The sequence below is a fragment of the Ochotona curzoniae genome, unplaced genomic scaffold (assembly GCF_017591425.1).
Source record: "Ochotona curzoniae isolate NIBS_2020 unplaced genomic scaffold, NIBS_Ocur_1.0 scaffold_4937, whole genome shotgun sequence".
Lineage (NCBI taxonomy): Eukaryota > Metazoa > Chordata > Mammalia > Lagomorpha > Ochotonidae > Ochotona > Ochotona curzoniae.
Window position 1 is genome coordinate 590,123 of NW_024467126.1, and position 27,782 is coordinate 617,904.

The window sequence follows — 27,782 nt, forward strand, 5'->3', positions numbered from 1 at the left end:
GATGTGACAAAAACCGCCACAAATCGGGCCCAGCGCGATAGCTCAGTGGCTAAATCCTCACCTTGCAAGTGCCAGGATCCCATATGGATGCCAGTTTGTGTCCCTGCTGCTCCACTTCCCATCCAGCTCCCTGCTTGTGGCCTGGGAAAGCAGTCGAGGACGGCCCAAAGCCTTGGGACCCTGCACCCGCGTGGGAGACCCGGAAGAAGCTCCTGCCTCCTGGCTTCGGGTCAGTTCATCTCTGGCCGTGTCGGACACTTGAGGAGTGGTGATCTTGAGGAGACACTTGAGGCAGAAGATCTTCCTCTTTCTCCTTTCTATAAATTTGCCTTTCCAATAAAAATAATATTTTTTTTAAAGATTTATTTTTATTGGAAAGTCAGATATACAGAAAGGAGGAGAGACAGAGAGGAAGATCTTCCATCTGGTGGTTCACTCCCCAAGTACCTTAACAGCCAGAGCTGAGCCAATCCGACACAAGGAGCCTGGAGCTTCTTCCGGTCTCCCTCATGTGGGTGCAGGGTCCCAAGGCTTTGGGCCGTCCTTGACTGCCTTCCCAGGCCACAAGCAGGGAGCTGGATGGGAAGTGGAGCAGCTGGGACAAGAACTGGCGCCCATATGGGATCCTGGCATTTGGAGGTGGAGGATTAGCCAACTGAGCCATCACGCCAGGTTTCCCACTTCCCCTTTCTTTCATTGTAGTCTTCATTCTCATCTAACTTTAGTCAGGGTTCAGCTGCATCCAGCATATGGTCTTCTAGGACCCTAGTTCCCACTATGGGCCCGAGCGCAGCTACCAGTGGGGTGAGACGTGGACACACCTTCCAGAAAACCACTGCAGGACTGTAGGGCTGACTGTGGGACCCAACGTCCCCACGAGCTGGCAGGAACCTGCTGCCTCTTCTCGGAGCCCGCAAACGCCTTGCGCCTCTCCTTGCCGTCCAGCACCCACGTGGCCTGCTGTTCTCACCATAGACCCTCACTGTAATGACTGTGCTGTGCCAGGCCCATGGCCCAGGGCTGGAGCAGGAGGCGGGGGTGGCAGCCAAGTTTAGCACGGAGAACTGCAGGATGCCGGTCACAGCCCTATTCTGAACAGCAGCAGTTTCAGCGGGTCCCACAGGTTGAGTCTGGCCACCTTTTAGCTATGGAAGAGTCCCCACACCACCTCAGAGAGCCCACTGCTCCCAGGAAGCGTGCCTGGCCTTGCCCTTGGGGTCCAGAGGGCAAACCCCAAGGTTAAGGAGAAGAGTGCAGAGGAAGCAGAAGGGCAGAGGGGGCAGCCTGGGGTCTGGTTCAGACACACATGGTGTTAAAAGGGAGGGGTGCAGCACCAGAGTTCCAGGGGTGCACACAGGGTTCCTGGGGTGTGAGGGAAGGCAGGAGCCAAACACGCAGCCCCTGCCCCCTGCTTCCGGCAGTCTGAAGCGCATACTGCCCTTAATTGGCCCAATCTGATGGGCATTTTAAAAAGTTGAGGGCAATGCCCTGTGCTGCTGCCATCCCACACGGGTTCATGTCCCAGATGCTCCACTTCCCATCCAGCTCCCTGCTTGTGACCTGGGAAAGCAGCAGGGAATGGCCCAAAGCCTTGGGACCCTGCAGCCATATGGGACACCCAGGGGAAGTTCCTGGATCCTGGCTTCAGATAGGCTCAGCTCTGGCGATTGTGGCAATTTGGGGAGTGAACCACTGGATGTGGCAGATCTTTCTTTCTCTCCTTCTCTCTGTACATCTGCCTTTCCAATAAAAATAAATAGATCTTGGGCCCAGCGCGATGGCACAGTGGTTAAGGTCCTTGCCTTGCACGCCTGGGATCCCATATGGGTGACGGTTCTTATCCTGGCAGCCCTGCTTCCCATCCAGCTCCCTGCCTGTGGCCTGGGGAGGCAGTCAAGGACAGCCCAGAGCTTTGGGACCCTGCACCCTCATGGAAGACCCAGAAGAGGCTCCTGGCTTCGGATTGGCTCAGCTCCAGCTGTTGTGGCTGCCTGGGGAGTAAATTATGGGACGGAAGATCTTCCTCTCTGTCTCTCCTCTCTGTATATCCGCCTTTCCAATAAAAATAATAAAAATAAATCCTTTAAAAATAAGAAAATAAATAGTCTTGGGCCCCACGCGATAGCATAATGGTTAAAGTCCTCACCTTGAACGCACCAGGATCCCATGTGGGTGCCGGTTCTAATCCCGGCTGCTCCACTTCCCATCCAGCTCCCTGCTTGTGGCCTGGGAAAGCAGTCGAGGACGGCCCAAAGCTTTGGGACCCTGCACCCGCATGGGAGACCTGGAAGAAGCTCCTGCCTCAGCTCCAGCCATTGTGACCACTTGGGGAGTGAATCTGGGGATGGAAGATCTTCCTCTCTGTATATCTGCCTTTCCAATAAAATAATAAAATCTTGAAAAAAAAATAGATCTGGAAAAAAAGAGAAAGAAGAGAGGAAGGAAGGAAAGAAGGAAAGAAGGAAGGCAGGCAGGGAGGGAGAGACAAGGGTATTGGAGACCCAGAGGCCAAGGACAGGAATGCGCTTTTCAGAAGTGACAGTGGAGACAGGGCCAGATGCAGCTGGAAAGATAAGCCTGGGACACAGGAGTAGGGTCGGAGCTGGGCAGACTGGCCGGGGGCCTGGGAGGGCCAGTTAGGGGGCAGGGCAGAGTCCATGCTATGGGCTCTGCTGGTGACTGACAGGGACATACAGGAGTAGACACAGACTGGGAAAGTTCTTTCTAGAAACGTCTGAGAATAGGCAGGAGGCAGTGAGGGCAGCCTTGAGGCAGGGAGGGAGGGACCCTGAGGGGCCAGCCATGTGAGTGGGGGAAGGTCGCCTGCAGTGGAGTGGGGCAGATGGCGGGAGGATGGTGTCTTCTGGGGAGCCAGGGGCCTGCCATGTGCCAGCTGTGGCTCCTCCTGCCCCCCCCCCCAATGCCCCTCAGGGGTTGGAGTGGCTCTCCAGCCAGTCTGCGAAGCCCACTGCAGCTCTATATCTGGCTGAGCCAAACAGTGCAAGCTTAGTGGCTGGGAGCTTGGTGGCTGAGGGGAGCGTGTTCCAGGGAAGAGAGGAAGAGGGGTTAGGAAGCCAGTGGGACCAGAAGCCTCAGTTGGGGCAGGTGCCTGGTGGGGATGGGGGAGGGTGGATGGAAGAGCCATTCCAGCAGGTTCCCATTAAGGGGCGTGGTGGTGTTACCTGACCCCCCATCCCAGGGGGCCTGGGGAAAGCCCCATCCCACTCCCCATTCAGCTTACTGCTGAAGCACCTGGGAGGCAGGTGTGCGGCCCAAGCACCTGGATTCCTACCATCCACGGGGGAGACCTGGATGGAGCTCTGGGCTCCTGGCTTCAGCCTGGCCCTAAACCTGGCTCATGTGGGTATTCAGTGTGATTCAGTGACTGGAAGATCTCTCTCACATACACATATTATTCTGCCTTTCAAATAAATAACACCGGCCAAAAATGTTACAGGAGGTAGAATTTTTAAATTTAGGGTGTATTTTTTGTTAGAAACACAGAGTTGCAGAGAAAGAGAATGATCTGCTGGTTCACTCCCCAAATGGTGGCAACGGCTGGAGCTCAATCAGTCCGAAGCCAGGAGTTAGAGCTTCTGGGTCTCCCACGTGGGATCAGGGTCCCAAGGCTTTGGGCCTGCTTTCCAATGTCATTACCAGAGAGATGCATGGGAAGCAGGGATTAGGACTGGTGCCCATATGGGATCCCAGTACATGCAAGGTGAGGACTTTAGTGCTTAAGCTATCGTACTCAACCCGCTTATCTTTTTAAGAGCTTATTGACTGAAAAGAAGATAACATAAAGGGAGAAAGAGATCTTCCACCTGCTAGTTCATTGCCCTGAGGGTCAGGACCGCCCAGCAGCCTGGGGCCCATGGGAGTGGTAGGCTCAGTGGTGGCCAGTAGATGAGCAAGTCATGCCAGGGTCAGGTGTGCTGGGACTAGGGTTGAGCCCAGCCCCACACCCTACCTTGCCCATCCCCTCACGCTACCTTCTTTCTCCTTAAACCCTGCTTCCCTGCTGGAAAAGCAGGCTCTTAGGGGCCTGCTGCCCACCCCAGCTGCCATCTCTGCTGCTCTTACCTCGCTCTCCAGCCCATGGCATGACAGGCTGCTTTGCTGATTTCTGAGTAGGACAGGTGGCCAATCATCTGCTGTTCCCTCCCCAGGGCGACTTCCAGCACAGCTCCAGTGCAAGCACTTGGCGTTCAGAAAGCAACTTGACCTGGCCACAGTAGAATTCCCCATTCTCCCAATCCTGCTCCTTCCTCAGAAGCCACCTGAGATGTTTCGGGGTCCCAGTTTACACCTGGACCGACAGTGTCCTGACTCTCCTCCCCTCCCACTCCACGTCTGCTTGGTCAGTACTGCTGCCTCTGCCTGCAGTGGGATTCACAGCAGGGAAACCTCTCCCAGCCACGCCCTCCCACAGCCCCGCCTCTCCCCGAACACGCCCCCACAGGCCACACCTCTCCCGTGGCCACGCCCTCCAGTGGGTCACCTCTCCCGTGACCACGCCCTCCCAGGGCCACGCCTCTCCCACAGCCATGCCATCCCACTATCACTCCCTCCCATGGCCACACCCTTCCCATGACCACACCCTTCCACAGCCACGCCCTCCCACCATCATGCCCTTCCGCGGCCACACCTCTCTCATGGCCACACCTCTTCCACAGCCACGCCTCCCCCAGGGCCACACCTCTCCCACGACCACGCCCTTCTGCGGCCACGCCTCTCCCTTGACCACACCCTCCCGCGGCCACACCTTTCCCGTGACCACGCCTTCCCACGGCCACGCCTCTCCCCTGGTGCTGAAGCCTCTCTGAGTGCAGTGGCCTCTGTTCCGCCCTTCCTTTGTCCTTGCCCCGCCCCACAGGGTGTCTAATCCACAGAAGCCAGCCAGCTGCTCCTAGCTCAGCCCTTTCACCTTCTCTGTCCCCTTTCCTGTGGCCAAAGCCAGCCATCAAGAGCAGCTTCCTGGGCACTGGGGGTACCACTTACCAGCACCAAGCTGCATGCCCTGTCACCTTGCATGGCACCATGGAGAGCTTGTTGATCTTGTTCTCCCCAGTAGCCTCGGTACATCGGCAGGATGGACAGCTCAGCCAGGATGACGGCACCCGGATGGCCACGGCCACCTCCTTGGAGCACTTGACGCCCAGGCCTGCGTGGCCATTGTAGTGCCCGATGGCGACGAAGGCCCTGAAGCCTGCCGACCTTCGTCTGCTTCCACACCAGCCGAATCTCCAGCACCTCGTCCTTGAGGGACGCACCCAGGAAGAAGTCGATGAGCTCAGACTGCTTGATGGGCAGCGAGTACAGGTAGATCTCCTCCAGGGACTTGATCTTCGTGTCCTTCACCAGGCAGCCCTGTTTGGTGATGGGGATCCATCCACTCCTTGTCCTCGGCCTTGCCATGGTGCATTCCATGGCCTTGGCCCTGCAGACTGCTGCCGAAGCCACAGCCGAAGCCCCCACGGTATTAGTGCTAAAGATGGGATGACGAGCATAACCCGGCAAAGGGCAGGGCCCTGCTGTGCCAGGGTTTTCTCTAACTTTCCTTGTGGGAGATTGGGGGAGGGCGTTTGACCTGTCACGCACCGCTTGGGACAGTGCCTTGACTCAAGTCCCAGTGTCGCTCTGACTTTCTGTGCATCCTGGGAGCCAGCACGTACCAATGCCAAGAGCTGAGCACCTGCCACCTGGGGAGGTCTTCTGGGAGATCCGGGGAGGGGGGTTGCACACTGCACCGCCTCCCCAGGTGACTCCAGGGCAGGTCACGTGGAGGCTCTGCTTAGGGTAAAGATCAACAGGAATGTGGCGCGAGTCCCCTGGAGGACTCACTTGTTTTAAACAGCGCTATTAGTTCTCAGTTGTCACCGAGCCGCCTCCCTCTGAACAAACGCTCACGTTTCTGGAGGCGGCGACGCGTCTCGGGGTTCAGCCCCGCACGGGGGGCGGGCAGAGAATGAATGGAGAGGGCCTGGAAGGTGGGAACATGGAGAAGTAACAGGACTCCGGGGAGCAAAGGCACTTGCGGAGCCGAGATCTGGAAGATGCGACCGCTTCCCAAGCCTCCGCTGTGTCCCCGAAGGGGCTGGTATTTCAGAGCCGGGGTCGTCTGCGACTTCTGTCCGGCGGCTCCGAGCCAGGAAGACGCTGCCATTCTCCCCGCCGCCCAAGCCGGTCGACCGGCTCCCGGCCGTTGCCATAGCTCCATGACGCCGCGGCGAGGGGGCGTGGCCGCCTACGTCATTGCCTGCGCGACGCTGCCCGGCGCCTGGCGCCTCTTGCGGGCCCTCGGGCGGTCCACCTGCGCGCCGTGTCGCGCTCGCCGCCCCCGTCCCCCTTTCTGCGCCGGCGCGGTGCCCGCCGGGGCTCGCTGGGGAGCCCGCGAGGCGCATGCGCGTGCCCGGGCCCCTAGCCCCGCGCTCGCCGCCGCCGCCGCCTGAGCCGGAGCCGCCGTTGCCTCCTCCCTGCCGGAGAGAGTGTGTGAAGGAGGGGCCGAGGGCCGCCGCCGCCGCCGCCATGGGGGTGAGTGCGGCTGAGAGAACAGACGGCGGGTCTGGGGGTACCCCTCGCTACCCTCACCCCCTTCCGCCCCATTGTTCCTTGAACACCCCCTCTCACGTGACCCTGACCCCCTCTGCTTCACGTGACCCGCAGCCCCCCACATGACCCGACTCCCCCTTTCTAAGGAGCTCCACTTTGGCCTTAGCCCATGAGTGCCCCCCCCGGGGAGCCCCCATCATAGCGACCGGCTTGTTGGCCCGTTACCGGCCTCCCCTTGCGGGCATGGAGGTTGTCGCCTCCATTCCTGCCCTGGTCACCTGTCCCCTCCCAGCCAGGCCAGCTGTGGACGCCCCGAGATAAGGAGGCAGTCGGCCAAGGTCGCCGGGGTCCCCCCTGAACCATCCTGGACTAAGAGCCTCCTGTCCCCCACCCCGTTCCTGCTACGGGGGGGGTGGCTACGGGCATCCTTGGCCACAGCCATGGCTGGGGGATCCCTGGGAGGGATTCGGGGTTGTTCGTGGTTCTTATCCTGCAGGTGGCTTTGCAAGGGAGAAGATAGGGGAGCACCCTCCTTACCCCGCGGGTGCCCTTCTCTGGCACGTGCTGATAAACGGTTGGGCAGAGTGGTTGGCATGTGCCTGTGGGTCACCTCAGGTCAGAGGGGCCTGTCCCTTGCCGTCAGGAGCTTGATCCGTGTGTATCTGTAAGGGGCACGTCCTAGGGAGGCTGGACTTTGGACCAAGGGAGGGGGCCTGGGGCTGGGGGTGCCAAGCTCAGCCCTGGGGGGCAGAGGAGTGGATGAGGTGAGGGGCGAAGGGAGGCAGGTGGCTGCTGTCATTTTGGCCTGGAGTGCAGCCTGTCTTTCAGACCTCTGAAATAGAAGGGCGCTATTTTTAACCCGCTGGACTTGTCCCTGCTGTTACTAACCCAGATTTTTCTTTCACTGCACTTCAAGTATCTGTTGACTGAGCAAATGAACATAGTGGATACTTGACCCCTGTCACAACAGACACTGGGATGTGGGCACTGAGCTGGCAGGTCCGGGGGGGCGGTGCTGCTGGCGCTGGCTTCCCCGCTGATGCTGACCCTGGGGGACAGTGGTGATGGCTTCCGGTGCCCGCGTAGGGAGGCTGGGATGGCAGTCTTAGCAGCTGGCTCGGACCTGGCCCGACCCTGGTGGGCATTTGGGGGGGTGAACCAATGACCTGGAGGAAAATGAAGAAATCACCATGTTGGACCAGGGATTGGGGTGCCGTAAACCTCACAGGGAGAAGCCCATCTCCCCACACCCAGCTGCTGCTTGCCTGCGTGGCCAGCTGGTGTTGGTCACTGTGCCCTGAATAAAAGCCAGGCACCTCTGGCCGCACTGTTGTACGCTTGCTGGCCGAGCTGAATTAGCAGGCTCAGAGTTGCGCAATTCTCGTCCTTTGAGTCCCCATCTTGCCCTCAGACCTGCCCATGGCATCGCAGACCGGCCTTGTGTCACTTCTGCTCATGCACGACTGGCAGCCAAGAGCCAGACTGGCACCACGGACATCCAGGTCAGATGGGCCTGAGCGCAGGACCACCCTTGGCGGGGTCCCTGCTCTGCATGTCACCCAGTGCCTGAGAGAGAGCAGCTTCAAATACAGCACCTCCTGCGGGGGCCTGGCACCCCGTTGCCTCGTGGGGGCTGTGCGTTGAGTCAAGTGTGTACTCTGAGAAAGTAGCATGTGTCAGGTTAGGATGTGGATTACCGTCTGTTTTCACAAAAACCAGGTTCATTTGGGCCTCTGGATGCTGTGAAGGGTGGAGGCATGGATGTGGGAAATGTTTTAATTTTTTACAGTGGGCACCGGTTCTAATCCTGGCAGCCCCACTTCCCGTCCAGCTCCCTGCCTGTGGCCTGAGAGGGCAGTTGATGGTGGCCCAAAGCTTTGGGACCCTGTACCTGTGTGGGAAACCTGGAGGAAGTTTCTGACTCCTGGCTTCGGATCGGCACAGCACCGGCCGTTGCAGTCGCTTGGGGAGTGAATTTGGGAATGGAAGATCTTTCTGACTCTCCTCTTCTCTGTATATCTAAATTTGTAATGAAAAGATAAGTCTTCATAATAAAAAAAAAAAGGCAACTTACAAAGAGGAGAGACAGAAAGATCTATTTGCTGGTGTACTCAAATGGCTGCAACAGCCGGAGCTGAGCTGATCTGAAGCCAGGAGCCAGGAGCTTCTGCTGGGTCTCCCATGCAGGTGCAGGGTCCCAAGGCTTTGGGCCATCCTCAACTGCTTTCCCAGGCCACAAGCAGGGAGCTGGATGGGAAGTGGAGCCGGGACATGAACGGTCCCTCCTGCCCCTTTGAGCCATTTCTTCCCTTTTCTCAGTGGCCCCTGGCAGCCCCAAAACTTTGACGCATCCATGAGGGGCAAGCCCAAGCTGCAGAGGGCATCCCTGTCGTGTTTCCTGTGACAGGAGTTGTAAGGGGAGTCACAGTGGAATGGACAGAGTGGACCCGGGTTTGTCCCTGCTGTTTGCCAGCACTGGGCACACAAGTGAACATGGCAGGCAGGTGAATGTGGCGCGTGAGTGGGCAGCTGAACTTGGCAGATAGATGGGCAGGTAGACAGGGAGAGCAGGTATATGCAGTGGGTGGGCAGGCGGACATGGAGAGAGTGGCTATAGCGTGTGGGCAGGCAGGTGGGTGTGAAGGGCAGGTGGGTGTAGCGGGCAGGTAGACACAGTGGGCAGGCAGACATGGAGAGAGTGGCTATAGCGTGTGGGCAGGCAGGTGGGTGTGAAGGGCAGGTGGGTGTAGTGGGCAGGTAGACACAGTGGGCAGGCGGGCAGGTGGACGTGTGAGAAGGTTGGTGTAGCAGGCAGGTGGCAGTGGGGCGTAGACGTGTGGTCAGGTGGCAGGTGGGTGGGATGGAGGCGTGGGAGCAGGCGGCCTCTGAGAACTCTGCCTGCACCCTGTGTCCCTGGGACCCTGCTGTGTCTGCTCAGATTTCTCTCCGGGGAATTGGGTGCACGTGCCTCGCTGGGTCACAAGGATGGAAACAGGGGCCCAGTGCGGTGGCGCAGTCCTCGCCTTGCACGCCCAGGATCCCATATGGGCGCCGGTTCTAATCCCGGCGGCCCTGCTTCCCATCCAGCTCCCTGCCTGTGGCCTGGGAAAGCAGTCGAGGATGGCCCAGAGCTTTGGGACCCTGCACCTGTGGTGGGAGACCCGGAAGAGGCTCCTGCCTTCGGATCGGCATAGCATCGGCTGTTGCGCTCATTTGGGGAGTGAATCATCGGACGGAAGATCTTCCTCTCTGTCTCTCCTCCTCTCTGTATATCTATCTGACTTTCCAATAAAAATAAAATAAATCCTTAAAAAAAGAAAAACAAGGATGGAAACAGATTAGGGGTCCTATAATGTGCATGTGACTCCCTGTACCCAGATCAGCACTGCAAAGAGGGGGTTGTTTTCCTTTATTTAAAATTTGGCAGAGGGTCTGGTGCTGTGGCCTAGCGGCTAAAGTCCTCGCTTTGAGTGTGACAGGATCCCATATGGGCGCAAGTTCCTGGATTCTGGCTTCGGTTTGGCTCAGCTCCAGCCATGCGGTCACTTGGGGAGTGAACCAATGGATGGAAGATCTTCCTCTCCATCTCTCCTCCTCTCTGTATATCTGATTTTGCAATAAAAAAAAAATCTTATATTTTTTTCTTTAAGATTTATTTATTTTTATTGAAAGGCAGATATAGGGCCTAGCGGCGTGGCCTAGCGGCTAAAGTCCTCGCCTTGAACACGCTGGGATCCCATATGGTCACTGGTTCTAATCCCAGCAGCTCCACTTCCTATCCAGCTCCCTGCTTATGGCCTGGGAAAGCAGTTGAGGACGGCTCAAAGTATTTGGACCCTGCACCTGTGTGGGCCCTGGAAGAAGTTCCTGGTTCCTGGCTTCAGATTGGCACAGCACCGGCCGTTGTGGTCACTTGGGGAGTGAATTATCGGATGGAAAATCTTCCTCTCCGTCTCTCCTCCTCTCTGTATATCTGCCTTTCTTTTTTTTTAAAGATTTATTTTTTTTAAAAGATTTATTTTTGTTATTATTTTTTTTATTGGAAAGGCAGATATACAGAGAGGAGAGACAGAGAGGAAGGTCTTCCATCCGATGATTCACTCCCCAAGTGAGCACAATGGCCGATGCTATGCCGATCCGAAGCCAGGAGCCTCTTCTGGGTCTCCCACGCGGGTGCAGGGTCCCAAAGCTTTGGGCCGTCCTCGACTGCTTTCCTGGGCCACAAGCAGGGAGCTGGAAGGGAAGCGGGGCCACCAGGATTAGAACCAGCGCCCATATGGGATCCTGGGCGTGCAAGGCGAGGACTTAACCACTTGTGCCACCGCACCGGACCCGAGAGATTTATTTTTATTTTCATTACAAAGTCAGATATACAGAGAGAAGAGATAGAGAGGAAGATCTTTCGTCCGATGATTCACTCCCCAGGTGAGCACAACAGCCATGGCTGCGCTGATCCAAAGCCAGGAACCAGGAACCTCCTCCAGGTCTCCTGCAAGGGTGCAGGGTCCCAAAGCATTGGGCCGTCCTCGTCTGCTTTCCCAGGCCATAGGCAGGGAGCTGGATGGGAAGCAGGGCCGCCAGGATTAGAACCAGCGACCATATGGGATCCTGGGCGTGCAGGGCAAGGAACTTAAAACCACTACATTATCGTGCAGAACCCATAAAATAAATCTTTTAAAACAAGTTTGGCAGAGAGACAGAAAGAGCTTCGGTCTTGTGGTTCACTCATCAGATGTCCATGGTGACTGGGCAGGGCCAGAGCCAGCAGCCCAGACGGAGCTCCATCCTGGTCTCATGTGAGGCAGGGCCTCAAGCGCTTGAGCTGGCATCCCTGCTGTCTCCCAGGAGGCGTGCTGGCAGGCAGCTCGAAGCGGTGGCAGAACTGGGACTCGGCCCAGCTGCCTGTGCAGGATCGCGTGTTGGACATCTGCACCTCGCGTACTTCATGCACAGGAGAGCATAGCAGTTTGTCCCCCCAGAGTCCAGGGTCTGTTGCTGTCACCCTCATTTTGTGAGTGAGGAGGCCAAGGGGTTGGCAGAGGAGGGAGAAAGTGACTTCCTGCAGTCCCAGGCCAGCGGCCAGTGGCTCAGGGCAGGACCTGAGACTGTAGCCCAGCTGCCCCCCAGCTCCCTGCCGCTCCGAGGCCCCTTGCGGGAGCTCCGGGGCCACCGTGAGCCTCCTGGGGGCCCTGTGAGCTTGCTGCCCTGGAGTAACTAGGGTAGCTCTCCTGGAGCCCCTAGGGCCTCTGTGCAGCGGTAGGAGGTGATTGTGTGTGGGCGCCTCAGCCCGCCTCGGGGGACCGCCGGCAGGAGTGTGTCACCAGGAGCACCCTCGCTTGCAGGGGAGGCCTTTGAGGACCCAGGCCTTCCCTGCAAAGCTCAAGGGCTGGAGTCCACAGGCCAGAGGCCTTCACAGTGGGGTGCAGGCCTGGAGGTCCAAGCAAGGCCTGGCACCCCGCACAGCTCTGAAGACAGACCCGCCGAGGTTTGGGGGAGCCGTGACGCATGTGTGGTAGTGTTGGCCCTTCCTGTTAGCCTGTCAGCGCTAGAGCGACAAGCAGGGGCAGGCTTGGAGCGGGTCAGTCGGAGCCCAGCGCCTAGCCCTGCTCCATGCGTCACCCTGTTTTTACAAGGTGAGAAGTGCTTCTTCTGGCCCTGTGAGGATCGTGTTAGCCTCAGTGCAGGAGCTGATCTGCGTGCACCCTGGCCTTGGGCAGCACGCACGTCCTGGGCTGAACCCCCAGGACCTTGGCTCTGCTCCCTTGCCTGAATATGCTGTGGCTTTGGGGACTGGCTCGGCATATTCAGCCCAAACACTGCCCAGCTCCCTTCGAGACAGCAGAAGATGCTGGCCGAGAAGGCCACCCTGACTGCGTGGGGGCTGGTGGGAATTTCCTGGACCCTGCAGGGACCGGCCATGCTGCAGACTCATGCTGGTCCTCCCAGGGACCAGGAGTCTGGCGGCTAGTCCAGCTCCTTGAAGAGCAGGGCTCCCTGCAGGGAAGTGGCAGGACCTGCTGAGTTGGGCCTCTTCCCCTGCACTTCCTCAAAGTCAAGTCTTTGGTCGGCCACAGCTTGCTTTTCCTTATTGCAGAGAAAGTCGAGCAAAGCGAAGGAGAAGAAGCAGAAGCGGCTGGAGGAGCGAGCGGCCATGGACGCTGTGTGTGCCAAAGTGGACGCGGCCAACAGGGTGACTTCCTCCCGCCCAGCCCCCGCCTCCCGAACCTGCCTGGGGTTTCATTCAGCTGCCTCTGGCGCCACCCTGTGGCAGGACTGTGGTACTCTCCCCCCATGCTTCTGCTCCTGCTGGGACAGCCAGCTGGGAGGACCTGGGCAGCGGGGACCCTTAGGGGAGGAGCTGCTGCCAAGAGGGTCTGGAGTAGTTTTCACTGCGACCCTGCGTGTGGGAGGAAGGCCCCGTGATAAAGTGTGCTGTATGGCTTTCTCGTGCTTTTCCTTCACCCACTGCCCTGGTCCTCAAGGGGCCATGGTCACCACAAGCAGCTGTGGGTCACCTGTGGGTCTTGGAGCAGCCTGGCAGTCATGGCTCACCCTCCCTGGCCATCCTGTCCCATGTTTGTCATTCCTGTAGCTGGCTCATGGAAGACACTGTGCATGTGGGAGGGTATGGCTCTGTGCCTGCCCTGCTACGGGCAGTATTTGACAAGGGCAAGTGAGGCGGGGCTCTTGGTGGTGTGAGGCAGGCCACGGGGCCCCTGTCCGTCTCTGTGCTGGGAGCAGGTGTCCTGCCCACAGACCATTCGACTGATGCCTCCGGTCCAGAGCCTTCTGGGCTCTGTGCAGGCTGCTCGCAGGGCCAGGAGCCCACCCCCTTGGGGGTCCCCCCCGCCACATGTCTGCTACTCCTCGCCTTCCCTCCCCAGCTTGGAGACCCCCTGGAAGCCTTTCCGGTGTTCAAGAAATATGACCGCAATGGGTGAGTCGCAGACCGACCTGGCTCCCCTAGCGGTGGAACAGCCTTCCTCTCCTTGTGGTCACAGAGCCTCCCGCTAGGGACATGCCCAAGGGTGGCACTCATCTCCCGGGACAGCACTGCCAGGGTTGCCCCGTCGTGTGCATGAGCAAGGTTCCCGAGGTGCTGGCGTGTCCGCTGCTGGGCCGGGCCATCCAGACTGTCCTGTGCGCTCTCCCTGCGTGTACGGCATTGCCGTGAACTTGTCGCAGCTGTGGGCTGGGTTTCTGAACACACTGCGACAGCGTGGCGTGCTGGGCTTCGGGGGGAACAGTATCTGCTGTGGATTCAGTTGTAGCCGGGCCTCTTGTTAGCTCTCCCGGAATGACTCTTGCTCCCAAACCTCCTTTTCTTATGGTTAGAACGGACGACAGTGGCTAACTAGAGTAGCTTCTGAAAGAGGCGAGGAAGTCGGGCAGGTTTTCTGTCACAGCATGTCGGGCTGGTGCTTGGAATGGCTGTGTCCCGCCCTGGAATGCCGGCTCTTGGCCCGGCTCTTGGCCCTGCTTCTTTCCCAGCTTTGCCCTCGAGGCAGAGCCAGTAGTCTGGCCACCTGGCTGCCCTTGCCCTCTGGCTGGGTCTGCTGCCAGCTGTGGTCCCTCTCCCACGTGCTGTGAACTCAGATTAGTGACAGACCTGTGCCTGAAGACCAAGCTTTTCTTGTTCATTTGTTTTTTGTTTGTTAAGGGCCAGTATGGCGGTTTAACAGCTTAATCCTGTAACCCCGTATCCCTACGGGCACCAGTTGAAGTGTTGTTTTTGTTGTTGTTGTTGTTTGAGATTATTTTATTACTTAGAAGGCAGAGCTTGGGAGAGAGCAAATATGCTATTTTCTATCTGTTGAATCACCTCTCAATGACCAGAGCTGAGCTGATCCTAAGCCAGGAGCCAGGAGCTTCTTCTGCACCCCCCACATGGGTACAGGGTCCCAAGGCTTTGGACCATCCTCTGCTGCTTTCCCAGGCCACAAGCAGGGAGTTGGAAAGGAAATGGAGCAGCCAGGGCATGAACTGGTGCCCATATGGGCTGCTGGCACCACAGGCAGAAGCGCTGCAGTGCTGGCCAGCCTGTTTTGTCCTTTCTGAAAACATGTTCTCTGTTTGTGAACTGGATTTCTTTTGAGCTTGTTCCATCGACTTTGCAGGAAACGAGAATCCCCCATCCTTGCACCAGGGCCTCCTGTAGAGTGGGGTGCTCATGGTCCCGTGGGAGCGCATGTGCTCGGAAGGGGCGCGTGTCAGCCGTATTACCCTCCTGAGCCCCTGCCTAGCTGCTGTTAGACCAAGGTAGTTTGGGTTTATGTTAGCACAATGGGGCATGGATGTGGGCGCCTGGAGCCCAGCCGCCTGGCAGAGCCTGGCTGTAGGTAGAGGGGAAAGGCCCAGTGGAGCAGGAGAGGCGCGTGGGGGCAAAGCTGTTGGCCAGGAATGTTTGGGAGCCAGTACGAAGGAGAGGGATCCGGCAGGGAGCAGGCATTGGGCTTAGTCGGTGTGCACCCCTGGCCTTTTGGCTGGGCTGGTGGGCGCCTGCATGCCTTCCTCCCTGCCAGGCCCCTTCTCTCGTTAGGTGTGGGCCTGGCTCTTCCCACAGCTAATGTGTACCCGGTGGGCACCACGCCGCCCCGTTTCTGAGTGCCTCTTGTCCTCACAGCTTGAATGTCTCCATCGAGTGCAAGCGAGTGTCTGGGCTAGAGCCAGCCACCGTGGACTGGGCCTTCGACCTGACCAAAACCAACATGCAGACCATGTAAGCGTGCCCCGGGCACTGCGCCCCTAGCTGCCTCTGCAGCCTGGACCCCACCCGCCTGACTGCCCCCACCTCCCCAGGTATGAGCACAGCGAGTGGGGCTGGAAGGACCGGGAGAAGCGGGAGGAGATGACGGATGACCGAGCCTGGTACCTCATCGCTTGGGAAAACGACTCGGTCCCCGTTGCCTTTTCTCACTTCCGGTTTGATGTCGAGTGCGGGGATGAAGTCCTGTACTGGTAGGCACTGGGACACCCTGCCTGGTGGCACGCAGCCCTCCCTGTCGGCTCACTGGGCTGCTTGCTCCCGCAGCTACGAAGTGCAGTTGGAGAGCAAGGTGCGGCGGAAAGGCCTGGGCAAGTTCCTCCTCCAGATCCTGCAGCTCCTGGCCAACAGGTGAGGGCCGCCTGCTGGCAGGGTAGGCCCTGGACTCACTTGGCATCTGCTGCCCGCCGTGCCTCCTTGGCAGAGGACTCTGCAGCTCCGTGCTGGGCATGTTCTACACTGCACAGTGCTCATCTGTGCCCCTTTACCAGGGCTGCAGGGGGAGCGGGAGAACCTGGGGGGTGGCTCCCGGGGAGACGCAGGAGGGTCACCTGTGAGGTGCTTGCTCTGCCCTCAGCACACAGATGAAGAAGGTGATGCTGACGGTGTTTAAGCACAACCACGGCGCCTATCAGTTCTTCAGGGAAGCCATGCAGTAAGGAGCGGAGCTGGGGCCAGGGAGTGGGCGGCCGCCACCGTGCTGTGCTGCTGGGCCTGGGGAGCCCGGGAGTCGGGTGGGAGGCCTCCGGCTGTCTGCAGCCCACTCCTTCTCCTGCTGCAGGTTTGAGATCGATGACTCCTCCCCTAGCATGTCCGGTTGCTGCGGGGAAGACTGCTCCTATGAGATCCTCAGCCGGAGGACCAAGTTTGGGGACAGCCAGCACTCCCACCCAGGAGGGCACTGTGGAGGCTGCTGCCACTGAGTCCTGAGGGCCACCCGCGGGCCGGAGCGATCTCTCCTAGGGCCCGTCCTCTCCCCGCTCCCACGCTGTTTGCCAGGTGCCTGCCGAGCTTCAGCCTCAGTCCTCCCAGGCCAGCTGGCTCCCCAAGAGCACAGAACCTGGGGAGAAGTGACCCCAACCACCTCTCCCTCCCCAAGAAGAGCAGGACGCCGTGGGCAGGAGAGCTGGGGCCCTGGAACGGCGCGGCTCAGATCTGGGCTACCGCCCCGAGACTGGGCTCTCCATGGTGACACGCAGACACCCAGCTCACTGACCCTCAAAGGGAGCCGGCTCAGCCTAGAGGATGGGCACACGGGACGCTCCTGCCCAGCCGGCTGGCTGCAGGAGGAAGTCACCTCTCCCCTCTGCTGCTGGGTGAGAGGCCCTGGGAGCCAGCAGCAAGTGAGGGTGGGGTGTGGGGTTCGGGGTGCTTAGCTGCTGTCAGCTCTGCGTACTCTGCCCCTCCCGCTCCCACTCCACATACCTCTGATCTTAGTCTCAGGGGAAGCAGCATCAGGGAGCCCTCCTCTTCCCCCGGAAAAGCCCCTCACTCCTGTGTGGGTGATGCCCTCTCCCATCTTTTGGTGCTGACAGCTCTAGGGGATGTGATGTGCCTCCCCCACCCCTGCACTTGTTCCTCGGGAGCCCCCAGCCAGCAGCAGGCCACCTGTCTGTGCACCCCCCAGCTTTGCCCCTTGCTGCCTCAGGCACTAGTGCCGTGCCCACATCCCCGCCGGTCACAGCTCAGGTCCAGGACCACGATGGGTGCCCCTGGCTCCCTGGAGTCCCTGTGTGGCAGCCGGAGCCGGGTGCTAGCCTGGAGTACACCCCTTCTTCACCCCATCCCGCCTTCTCATTCCCCCTCGTTTCCCCACCCAGGCATTGATCCTTGTCCAGGGAGAAGTTCCAGCACCTCCCCTTGGCCTGTCTGCTGTGGGATCGGGGCTGGGGGCACTGCAGGTGTCCTGTGGGTCCAAGTTACACCTCACCTCTGCCCTGACTTCCCTACCCTGGATTAGTGCCCGGGCGGGGCCTGGCACCCCTGAGCACCGTGGGGTTGGATGCTGCAGGCCAGGGCCTCACAGCTTCCCTTGGGGAGGCCGGGCCACCCGTGCCCAGCCTGCTGGCTCCCAGGGCCTGTCCCCAAGTGTGCCTGCCAGAGCCATCAAGGGGGCGGACGGGCTCCCCAACGGTCCCAAGAGGACAGAGCGTGGTAAGAGGTTGACCTCTGACTGCCGTCCCAAAGGATAGAAATAATATTTATTGTCTCAGATCATGGGTTTCTGATACCTCCCACTCCCGGGGGCGGACAGGAGCCCCCAGTGTAAATTCCACACGTGGTGTGTGTCGGTCACTGGACGTCTAGCACCCGTTGCTAGGCCCTCGCTCTGCCCCTCCAGCCTCTGCAGCCCAGTCCTTGGCAGCAGGGAAGGGGGCGGGGGTCCCTCTGCTGTGGCTCTGCAGATGGCTCACGCACCCTTCTCTGCTTCTGACCTGGGTTCTGAGGGATGCCGCAGCGCTTCAGGTCTGGTTGTGGGGCGCAGTGCTTTGTTGGGAGACGTGTTGAATCCTTTCAGGTATTGTTTTAGTTCTGTCCACCCTATTTCAGGTTATTCTGTTTGTGTTGAATGTGGTTTTTTTTTTTTTTTTTTAATATATATATATATACACCCTTTCTGATTTTTCTAGAAAACTCTTGGAAGGCAGAGTCCTCCTGGATATTTTCTTTAATGTTTTGTTACCACTGGAATCCAAGGGGAACAGTAACCCCTGTATCTGTCACAAATAAAAGACACTTTGCTCAGCTGCTGGGTGGCTTCCATGCCAGAGCACCACAGGCGGCGTGGGCTCCAGGAAGCCCTTAGCTGGAGACCCCTGGCTGGCAGTCCCGGAAGCCTATGGGCATGACGGCGGCTGGACAGGCAGCCAAGGGGTGCATGGAGACCTCGGGTGTGCAAGCACTGCTTCCTGGACCCCTGGGTAGAGCTCGTGGTGACCTCTCCTGGCTGAGAGCTCCTCGTGCTGGGTCATTCCCCAGGTGGCCACAGTCGCTAGAGTTGAGCCCGGCCTGAGCCAAGAGTTTCTTCCAGGTCTCCCACATGGGTACAGAGGCCCAGGCACATGGGCCATCTTCACCGCTTTCCCAGGCATTAACGGAGCTGGATCAGAAGTTGAGCAGCCAGGACATGAACCAGCACCCATATGGGATGCTGGTGCCACAGGCTGAAGTTTAACTTGCTATGCCATGGCGCCAGCCGCCTGTGTTTTGTTTCTAGTAAAAGATTGGCTCAGAGGAAGAGAGCTCATGGCAGGCCTGCGAGGCAGCCCGCTTCCCCTGCTGCTAAGGTGGGCACCTGCTCTCCCACAGGGATGGGATTCCCCAGGGAAGGGTTGCCATGTGCCCCTGCAGGAAGCTGGGTGGGAAGTGGAGCAGCCAGAGCTGGCACTGTGAGGTGTGTGCCCACTCTGGTAGCTGGTGTTTGCTGGGATGCTCCCTGTCCCTGGTGCTGCACACGATGAGGCGGGGACCTGGGAGCCGCAGCTGACCAGCCTGACACGGCCGGCATGTCCCTCTGCTGCAGCCATGACCCCGGACAAGCAGGGGTTGTGGGAGCCTGAGCACCTGTGTTGGGGCCTTGCACCGGCTACACCAAGGTGCACATGCGCTGCTGTGACTGCTGCAAGAAGGACTGGCTGGTCCCACCCAGGCCAAGGTCACACCCGCCACAGCTGTGCGAAGTGCAGCCCTCCCCACCTGAGGGAGGAGGCCCCGGAGAGTGGTCTGGAGCTATTGAACCTGGGGAAGGGCAGGCCGTAGCCATGACCGAGAGCACCAAAGCTCCCGTGGCCAGACTGGAGCCAGTGCTGCAGCAGGGGACAGGAGGACGGACATGGGCTGGAAGGGGTTAACCACCGCCTGGCTCCCAGCCAGCCCCAGCCCTCAGTCTGTTCCCCCTGGGGCACTACCCCCTCCCCCTGTCCAGGGACAGCTGCACACAGGACGCCCCCTGTGCTTCTGGCGCCTGGCAGCAGCTGTGCCCAAGAGGAACAGATGGCCCTCTGGGAGCGCAGCCTCTGCCCTGCCCCCGTTCCACTCCCACCTGCCCTGGCTTTCATTCTCCAAGCCCAGGGAGCCCAGCCGTCCCTACTGTGTCCTGCTGGCCTTTGTGTTGCCGTACCCACTTTGCAGATGGGGAAGCTAAGGCCCAGGTAGGAGGGGCAGTCTCCAGCTTGTCCAGTAAGTCGGGATCACACCCATATCGTCTCCCTGTGCCCGCTTCATGGACCCCTCTCCCCTCGGCCTTGGCCCTTCCTAGGAGTCCCCTGCATCAGGAGAGGGCCTTGCCAGCCCCTGTGAGCCCCAGGAGACCCAGCTGGCTCCTTGTCTGCCAGCTAATCCCTTCAGTTTATCCTCCAACCAGCCTCAGAGCCAGTCACCCCTGCCCTAAGCTTGCCAGGGTGAGCCCAGACCGGGTGGGAAGGCTGGCACCCAGAGCCGAGGCCAGAGGCTCCTGGGGCAGCTGGCTGAGACTTTCCACCTGCTAGTCCCACAGCTCTGGAGTCCAGCCCCTTCGTGGGCCTCGCAAGCTCCCTGTCTGAACTTGGTCCAGCACCACTGTTGGGCCTGAGCTTTTCATGAATTGGGAGCCAAGCTCAGGGCCACGAGGTACAGCTCCAGCTTACATGCAGCCTGTAGGCCTGGTGCCAGCTTGCATGCCTATCGCCCCCAGTGGAAGGCGTTGTGGGTTGGGGAGCACAGGCCCTGGGCTTAGAGCTGGGCGCAGGCTGGGGCCTTTAGACCTCGGCCTTGGAAGGAGAGACTCCCAGCAGTGGGGGTGATGGGGACCCCAGGGTGGGCAGCACAGATTATCTTGGGTGTTAGCGAAAGCAAGGTTCCTGTCTACCCTGTGTGGTGCATCTCCCAGCCAGGACCAAGCACCCCTTCCCCTTGAAGATGCTACAGAGGAGAGTGTCCAGGGGAGCCTTGGGCAGTGCAGAAGGCAACACCTCACACCTGGTCCCTACACCCTCTCCGCCCGCCACCTCGGGCGAGACCAGCAGTGTTCCGAACGCCTGTGTCCTTTCAGGCTGCAAGTTATGTATTACTTTTAATTTCCTGCTTTTTAACAAAACAAAACGTATGGGCAAGCATCACTGGCAAGGCCAAGGGAACGCCTACTCACTGGCCACCCACCAGCCGAAGCTCAGGCTGGTCTCCCACCTGAGCCACCCCAGGTCTGTGCTAGCAGGCAACTGGAGTTGGGAGCCAACAGGAACTGGGAGCTTGGCTTAAGGGGTGCTGGCTGGGCCGTGCCAGGGCTCTTGATGGGAGGGCTGTTTCTCTATTACTAGATGAATGGAGACTCTGAGTCTGCTGGGCCTCCTTGGGCCAGCACACTGGGCCGCCACTGCCTGACACTTCCCTCCGGGTGAGGCTGCTCTGAACACAAAGGGCCTGCCAGCGTGGCAAAATCCCCAAAGCAGCAGGTGCCACGGCAGCTTGTCGCTAGATGGATGGCAGTGTTTTCTTTCTCTGGCTCACCAGGGTGGTCCTCCCTCACCAGGGAGGGGCTGAGAGTGGATGTCGCCTCCGACCCCGTGGTTCCAAGTCATGGCACAAGAGGGCAAACGTCTGCAGAGCTAAGGGAGCAGCCCACGGCCAGCCCTGCGGGTCTCCAGGACCCTGGCTTGGCTGTGCTTGCCCACCTGGGAGCCGCCCCTTTGTTCTGAAACCTCGGATAATGCCGGAGAGCGCAGCTGGAGGTCCCCGCCTTCCTCCTAGTGGCAGGCAGCTGTTGCCTGGCCTCCCAGCCCTGGGCCCCTAGGGAGGGGGCGGAGCGTCCAGAAGCCTCTAAGCTGGGCTTCTTTGCCAGAACCTGTTGGGCAGCTTGGAGTCTCCCAGTGCCCTGGGTCCCCAACTATCTGTCCAGCCCACCAGGCCCCCGCCCCCCAGGACTTCGACCTCCTGCAGCCCGGGCCCCTCACCCCTGCAGCAGCGGTGCCTTTGAGGCTGTTGACATGCATATGGAACCTTCTGGAAAGCTCCTTTCTGCAGCAGCTTGTGTGGCGGCTGGAGATGAGATCTGTACAGTATGGGAAGCTGGCTGCAGGTGCCTTCATTTGCAAAACGGGACTTCCTGACTTTTCCAGATCCAGCTTCCTGCTCCTGCGCCTAGGAAGGTGGCCTGTGAAGGCTCAAGGGCTTGGGTGGCCGTCAGCTCAGTCCCCTTCCCGACAGACATCGGGGGAGGCTGTGCTGAGGCCGAAGGGCCTGCTGACAAGGCGAAATTCCAAAAGAGCAGGTTCCACGGAGGCTTGGCCCTAGGTGGTTCAGCAGGGTGGTCCTCAGGGTCCATGGGAGTGAGACAATGTCGCCTCACTGGGTTCCCCTATGAAAACAGGCTGAGATGAGGGGCGAGGACATGGTCCTGCGAGCCAGCATCAGCTCCCGACTTGGCACTGAAGAAGTGTTTTGATGATGTCGTTTTATGCTCAGTTTTGCTTGGGCCCTTGCTGTCGTGGGGGAGACCCAGATGGAATCCCTGGCTCCCGCAGCCGTTTGGGTAGTGAACCAGCAGATGGAAGATCTTTGGTACTTTCCTTTTCAGATAAATAAGCATTTTTTAAATTTGAAAAAGCGGTATCTGTTTCATGCCACATGTGTAAAGATGGAGCAAACTTGCCCAGTTTTTAAGGCCGGGTGGCTCCTGGCATGTCGTCGTTTGAATGCCGATGCCCATGGGCAGAGCAGCGTGCTTGTTTGTTGTTGCCGTCTTCTCTCCAAACACTAGAGGTTGTTTTGTTTTGTTTTAAAGATTGATATATTTTTATTGGAAAGGCAGATACACAGAGAGAAGAAAGATCTGTCTGCTGGTTCATCCCCCCAAATGGCCCCAGTTGCCAGAGCTGAGCTAATGTGAAGCCAGAGCGTCCTCTGGGTCTCCCTGTGCTCCAGACGGAGACACAGGAGCTGACAGAGATAGAGGGACATCTTCCATTGCTGACGGAGGCCAGGAGTCAGGAACTCCATCGTGTGTCACAATGCCAGCCCCAAGGACTATTGGCTCGATCAAGTAGATTGAATCACTAGGTGGAGGCCAGTTAGGCGTTACCATGGTAAAAAAAGGAAGGGTAGGGGCTGGCTCGGGGTGCAATGCCTGCATCCAGTGTGGGTCCAGCTCATATCCAACTGTTCACATCTGATCCAGGTCCTGGCTGATGTAACTGGGAAAGCAACAGAAAGTGGCCCAAGTGTCTGGGTCCCTGCACCCACATACTAGACCCAGAAGAAGCTCCTGGCTTCAGTTGCTGACATTTGGGGAGTGAATCAGCAGATAGAATCTCTCTCTCTCTCTTTCCTTGTATATCTGTAACTCTGCCTTTTATTTTTTTTTAAGATTTTTAAATTTTTATTGGAAAGTCTGATGTACAAAGAGGATTCGCTCCCCAAGTGGCTGCAACAGCTGGAACTTAGCCAATCCCAAACCAGGAGCCTCTTCCAGGTCTCCCATGTGGGTGCAGGGTCCCAAGGCTTTGTGCCGTCCTCGACTGCTTTCCCAGGCCACAAGCAGGGAGCTGGATGGGAAGCAGGACTGCTGGGGTTAGAACTGGCCCCCCCCATTACCAGCCAACTTATGTTAGGGCCAGGACTAGCAGCTGGCTGGGCTGGGCTGAGCTAGACTGTAGCCTCCACCAGTGTGAGCTGAAACTGGTGGTGGTGTCTGGCCCATCCAGGCTGCAACACACACTGGTAAATGCTGAGGTGAGGTGGGCCATGCCAGAACAGGCTGCAGCGTCCAACCAGCACACACGAGACCGGGAGTAGGGCATGAACACGGTAGGGGGGCTGCATGGGGCTCCCCTGCTGGACCACTGGTGAGTGTAAGAGCTGGGATTGGGGGCAGACTAGGCTGGGCAGTACCACAACACCTGTTGGCCTCAGGTGAGCTGGATCAGGGGACAGCCAGACTGGGTTGACTGTTCCTACTGGTATATGCATAAGCAGAGTGGGGTGTGGATTGGTTGGGCTTTGCTGCAGCATCATCTGGAAGAGGCTGGCACGGGGGGCATTCTGTCAGATTAAACTGCAGAACCACCTGGATAGTGCATAATCTGGGAGTGGGCCCAGTAGGGAAACAGTGGACAACTCCCTTTTGGGTTGCCACTCTGACTGGTGAGCATGAGAACTAGGACTGGGGCAGGCATGGCTAGGCAGAGAGTGGCACCGATTGGCACTGATTGGCACACGTATGTGGGCTGGATAGTGGGGCTGGTTGGGGTGAACTAGGCTTCAATACCCATTGATATGTACAAGAGGTGAATGGGACGTGGGCTAGACTGGACCAGGCTGCTGTACATATTGGCAAGTATGGGAACCAGGGCAAGGGGCGGGCCTGGTGGGGGTTATTAGGAGTCGCCCTAACTAGGCTGGAGTTCCAACTGGTTTACGTGGCCAAGTATGCAGTGGGTGGGACTGGGTTGGGCTGCAACAGCCATTGGTTTGCGAAGAGGACAGTGTTGGAGGCAGAACTGATCCAGCAATCGCAACCACCAGTATGCGGGCAAGCTGATAGGGGTGATGGTCTGTGCCGGCCCCTGTACTGACAAGCACATACACAAGAATCAGGTCTGGGATCGCCTCAGATGAGGTTTCTTTGGGAATCCCCCAACTGGACCACTGGACTCAGAACTTCAACCATGGAGAAGGTTGCAGTGTCCTTGGTATAACCGTGAACGCTTGTCAGAGCTGAGCCTCTTCAGTGGCTCAGACGGAGCAGTGGACAGCACATCCAGATGCACACGGAGGATACAATGATACATTGGAGTCTGCAGAGGACACCTGGTCCCAGAACAGAGGACGGAGGACAGAACAAACCGATCAACTGCCCCAGCCACGTGTTGGCAGTGAAAACCTAAGCAAATGGAGACTCTAAGGCGGACTGTGTCAGCCAGTGGATGCTGGAGAGAGTTCATCGTGCGTGGAATGGTGAGGTTGGGAGTGATTCAGAACTGCTGAACCATCAAAACATTTGAGCAGGATCCTCGGAACAGGCCCCATATCGGGGACCCTGGGATGGGGGGAGGTTGGGTGTGGCTTTTCCCCTCCCCCCAGATACAAGAAGGAAAAAAGAGACTGTGATAACAATGGTCTCACCCACTTTCCACTAGCCCGTGACCCTTTGTGCCCGAATCAACTATGTAAAGATTATCAACAAAATAAAGAGAAAAGGAACCAGTGCCCCCTACGGCATCCCAGTGTGTGCAAGGTGAGGCCACAAGGCTACTGCGCTGGGCCCAAGTATGCCTTTCAAATAAAGTAAGTCTTTAAAAGAAAAAGGGTAGGCAAGAGTTGAAAAGTGTTTCAGATACAACATGATATGAAGAGGTAGAAGTGCTGCCTCCTGCAGCAGCATGCCAGCTGAGTTCTGGTCTGAGACCTGCCGGCTTCGTTCAGACCCAGTGCCCTGCACATTCACCTCCAACGACAGCCGGCGAAGGCACAAGTCCCCGCTCCCACACGGGAGACCTCGACGAGGCCTCTGGCCTTATTACTATCCTGATTTTGGCCTGGCCCAGCTTCTACTGAGTGGCCGTTTGGGGACTAAAGCAACAGAAGGAAGACTTCTCTGTGTCTCTCTCTACTGCCTTTTGAATAAGTAATAATTAGAAAAATAGAAAATGGAAAGGGGTAAACGGCTTGATGACTGGGGACCAGAAGGCAATGGACCTTCTGGATGTTGGACAAGCAGGGCAGTTGGATGTGGGCAAGCAGGGCTGCCACTGAACAGTCTAGGACCTTTAAGAAAGAAGAGATGGAGCCCAGTGCTATACCCTAGCAGCTCAAGTCCTTGTCTTGAATACTCCAGGAGCCCATAAGAGTGCCGGTTCTAACCCTGCTTCTCATCCAGCTCCCTGCCTGTGGCCTGGGAATGCAGTTGAGCACGGCCCAAGGCTTTGGGACACTGCACCCACGTGGGAGACCTGGAAGAGGCTCCTGGCTCCTGGTTTTGGATAGGCTCAGCTCCAGCCGTTGGGACCGCTTGCAGAGTGAACCATCATCTTCTCTGTCTCTCCTCCTCTCTGTATATCTGCCTTTCCAATAAAAGTAGAATAAATCTTAAAAAAGAAAAACAAAGAAAAGAGAGATGGGGGCTGGCGGTGTGGCACAGCATGTTAAGAGACTATTTGAGACAAAGGCATCACATTTGGAAAGTTCAGGTTCAAGTCCCAGCTGCTCCACTTCCAATCCCGTTCCCAAGTCCTCAAGCCTCTGCCTCTCACCTGGGAGACCAAGGTGGAGTTTCTGGCTTCAGCATGGCCCAATTGGGGGAAAGTTAACTATAGGTCAGAAGAGGGGAATCAATGGATGAAAACCTGGAGGACACACGTCTAGACTTAGAATGAATGGAGGGAGGAGTCAAGAGTGAAACAGGTAGCCTTCTCTTCGATGTGATTGGGTACCTTCGATGTCGCTCACGTAACTAGGCAAATCAGGAAGCGTGTCATCAACAAAAGGACCGCCCCTCCACGCTCCGCCCGCCGGTGGTCGGAAGGCATGGATTGGCTGTTTCGGGGGACGCGCCAGAAACCTCCCTGGGAGGTAAATCGTGTCGTCATTTCCGGGAACTTTCCGTCCTCCGCAGCTTCGGAACTTCCGGCGCGCTGCCATCTTGGCTTCCTGACCTTGGCGTGGGGCTCCCCTCTCTGTCAGCTATGTCGGTCTTCACGCCGCTGCTGCTGAGGGGCCTCACGGGCCCGGCCCGGCGGCTCCCGGTGCCGCGCGCGCAGGTCCACTCCACGCCTCCGCGGGAGCAGCTCGGGACCATGGTGAGGAGCTTCCGCCCTGCACCGGCCATCCGCGATCCTGCAGGGTGCCCGCGCTGTGAATGCTCGGGCGGGGACAGGAGGACCCCACGGGCCTCTGGGGTGTTGCAGTTAGCTTTCCACCTGCCTGCGTGACCGCGAGGTGCTTGCTGCCCCTCAGGGGCGACGTGGTGCCCCCCTGAAGGCACCAAGGGGGCCTCGGGCCTCGAGGCCGGTGATGGGCACCGCTAGCCGGAGGCGGCAGGGCTGTGAGGAGTCTTCTGCCTCCGTGCCTGTTCGTCCAGGAGCGGAGGGGAGGCGGGGAGGCCCACTCCGATGCCCAGCAGGTGCAGGGCTGCCTCCCCTCCACCTGATCTGGGGGCCGGAGAAGCGTCTCCCTAGATCTCACCCCTGTGCTGCACCGCGGGGCTCAGCGCGGCCCTTGGACCTGCTGTGTCCCTTCCCCGTTGTGGTGGACGTGCTGCACGATCTGCGCCCCCCTCCCCATGAGTCTTGCCCAGGAGAGTCCTCACTCGGGGTCCCCTCTCTGTACTGTGTAGGACATGGCCGTCGGGCTCACCTCCTGTATCCTGTGTTTCCTCCTGCCCTCCGGCTGGATCCTCTCGCACCTGGACAGCTACAAGAAGCGGGAGTGAAGGGGGCTGTGGCCTTGGCCGGCCAGCGACCACACCCGTCCCTGCATTCCCAGCTGAGCTGTGTCCAAGGGCCCCAGTGACCCCCCCCACTGGCCTCACCCCGCCCCACCTGATGGACCAGCACTCCTGCACTCCTGGCCTGGCCTGGGGCCTCTCTTCAATCATGTCTTTCAATTCCAGCCAGGCCTGTCCTGGATCATGTCCTTCAATTCCAGTCAGCTTTTCCTGACCTCCTGGGGCCACCTGTCTGGGTGGGCCCTGCTTCCTGCAGCCCACTTCACAATAAAGTCAACTGAACCCGTGCCTCTGGCCAGCCCTGTCTGTACACTTGGGGTGGGGGTAGCTGCGGGGCTGGGGGGTGGAGAATACCTGGCCTGGGGCACGTCGCTGCCTCCTAGCACCTGGCAATCCTTTATCTGCAGGACCAGCCCTCCCTGAGCCCCACCAGACCCTGGCAGTGGGGTGAGGCATCTTGTAGTACCTGGCTGCTTTTATGTCGGCTCCAAGGCTCTTTTCTGGTCCTAAGCTTGGAGCCTGGAGCTTCTTCCTGGTCTCCCACACAGGTGCAGGGTCCCAAGGCTTTGGGCCATCCTCTGCTGCTTTTCCAGGTCACAAGCAGAGAGCTGAATGGGAAGTGGAAAAGCCGGGCTATGAACTGGTGTCCATATGGGATACTTGCATTGGCAGGTGTAGGGTTAGCCTGTTGAGCCACCATGCCTTTTATTTTCGTTTTTTTTTTTTAACCCCAGGAACTCAAAAGGGCATGGGTGATTGCCCTCTTCTGGGAGCACTACTGCAGCCCCACAGTCTCAAGTGGGGTGCCCTGTTTTAGGGGCCTTGGCCAGCCCTCCTCAGCCCCCTGGGCTCCACAGGCTGCCAGGTCGTGTAGTGGGACGGGGCGAAGTGGAGCATGAGGGGCCGTGGGCGCTCTGCGTGGGAGCAGCACACCGGGCTGTGGAGGATGGGAGTCAGGTGCCGGGTAGTGCTGTGACCTGGGCAAGTGTGGCACTGATCATTGGTGTTCGCGGTGTGGCAGCAGGAAGAGCAAGGACCCTGGTCTTCCTG

At 58.7% G+C, this 27,782-nt stretch overlaps 2 protein-coding genes across 2 annotated transcripts; both read left to right on the top strand.

Moving 5' to 3' along the window:
- Positions 1-6,443: 6,443 nt before the first annotated feature.
- NAA40 (N-alpha-acetyltransferase 40, NatD catalytic subunit) lies at positions 6,444-17,940 on the top strand. Its single transcript, XM_040971041.1, has 8 exons — positions 6,444-6,534; positions 12,647-12,742; positions 13,437-13,489; positions 15,176-15,271; positions 15,352-15,510; positions 15,584-15,667; positions 15,894-15,971; positions 16,098-17,940. Exons 1-8 carry the CDS (start codon positions 6,529-6,531, stop codon positions 16,237-16,239), a joined length of 714 nt encoding a protein of 237 aa, XP_040826975.1. The 5' UTR covers positions 6,444-6,528; the 3' UTR covers positions 16,240-17,940.
- A 7,952-nt stretch (positions 17,941-25,892) lies between these two features.
- On the top strand, positions 25,893-27,019 carry LOC121150052 (cytochrome c oxidase subunit 8A, mitochondrial). Its single transcript, XM_040970706.1, has 2 exons — positions 25,893-26,085; positions 26,622-27,019. The coding sequence occupies exons 1-2, from the start codon at positions 25,972-25,974 to the stop codon at positions 26,715-26,717; spliced, it is 210 nt and encodes a 69-aa protein (XP_040826640.1). The 5' UTR covers positions 25,893-25,971; the 3' UTR covers positions 26,718-27,019.
- Positions 27,020-27,782: the final 763 nt, after the last annotated feature.

Coding starts and splice junctions, on each gene's coding strand:
- NAA40 (XM_040971041.1), top strand. Junction 12,743..13,436: donor AAGTGGACGCGGCCAACAGG/GTGACTTCCTCC, acceptor TTCCCTCCCCAG/CTTGGAGACCCCCTGGAAGC. Junction 15,668..15,893: donor CTGCAGCTCCTGGCCAACAG/GTGAGGGCCGCC, acceptor CTCTGCCCTCAG/CACACAGATGAAGAAGGTGA.
- LOC121150052 (XM_040970706.1), top strand. CDS start 25,972: ATGTCGGTCTTCACGCCGCTGCTGCTGAGGGGCCTCACGGGCCCGGCC. Junction 26,086..26,621: donor GGGAGCAGCTCGGGACCATG/GTGAGGAGCTTC, acceptor TGTACTGTGTAG/GACATGGCCGTCGGGCTCAC.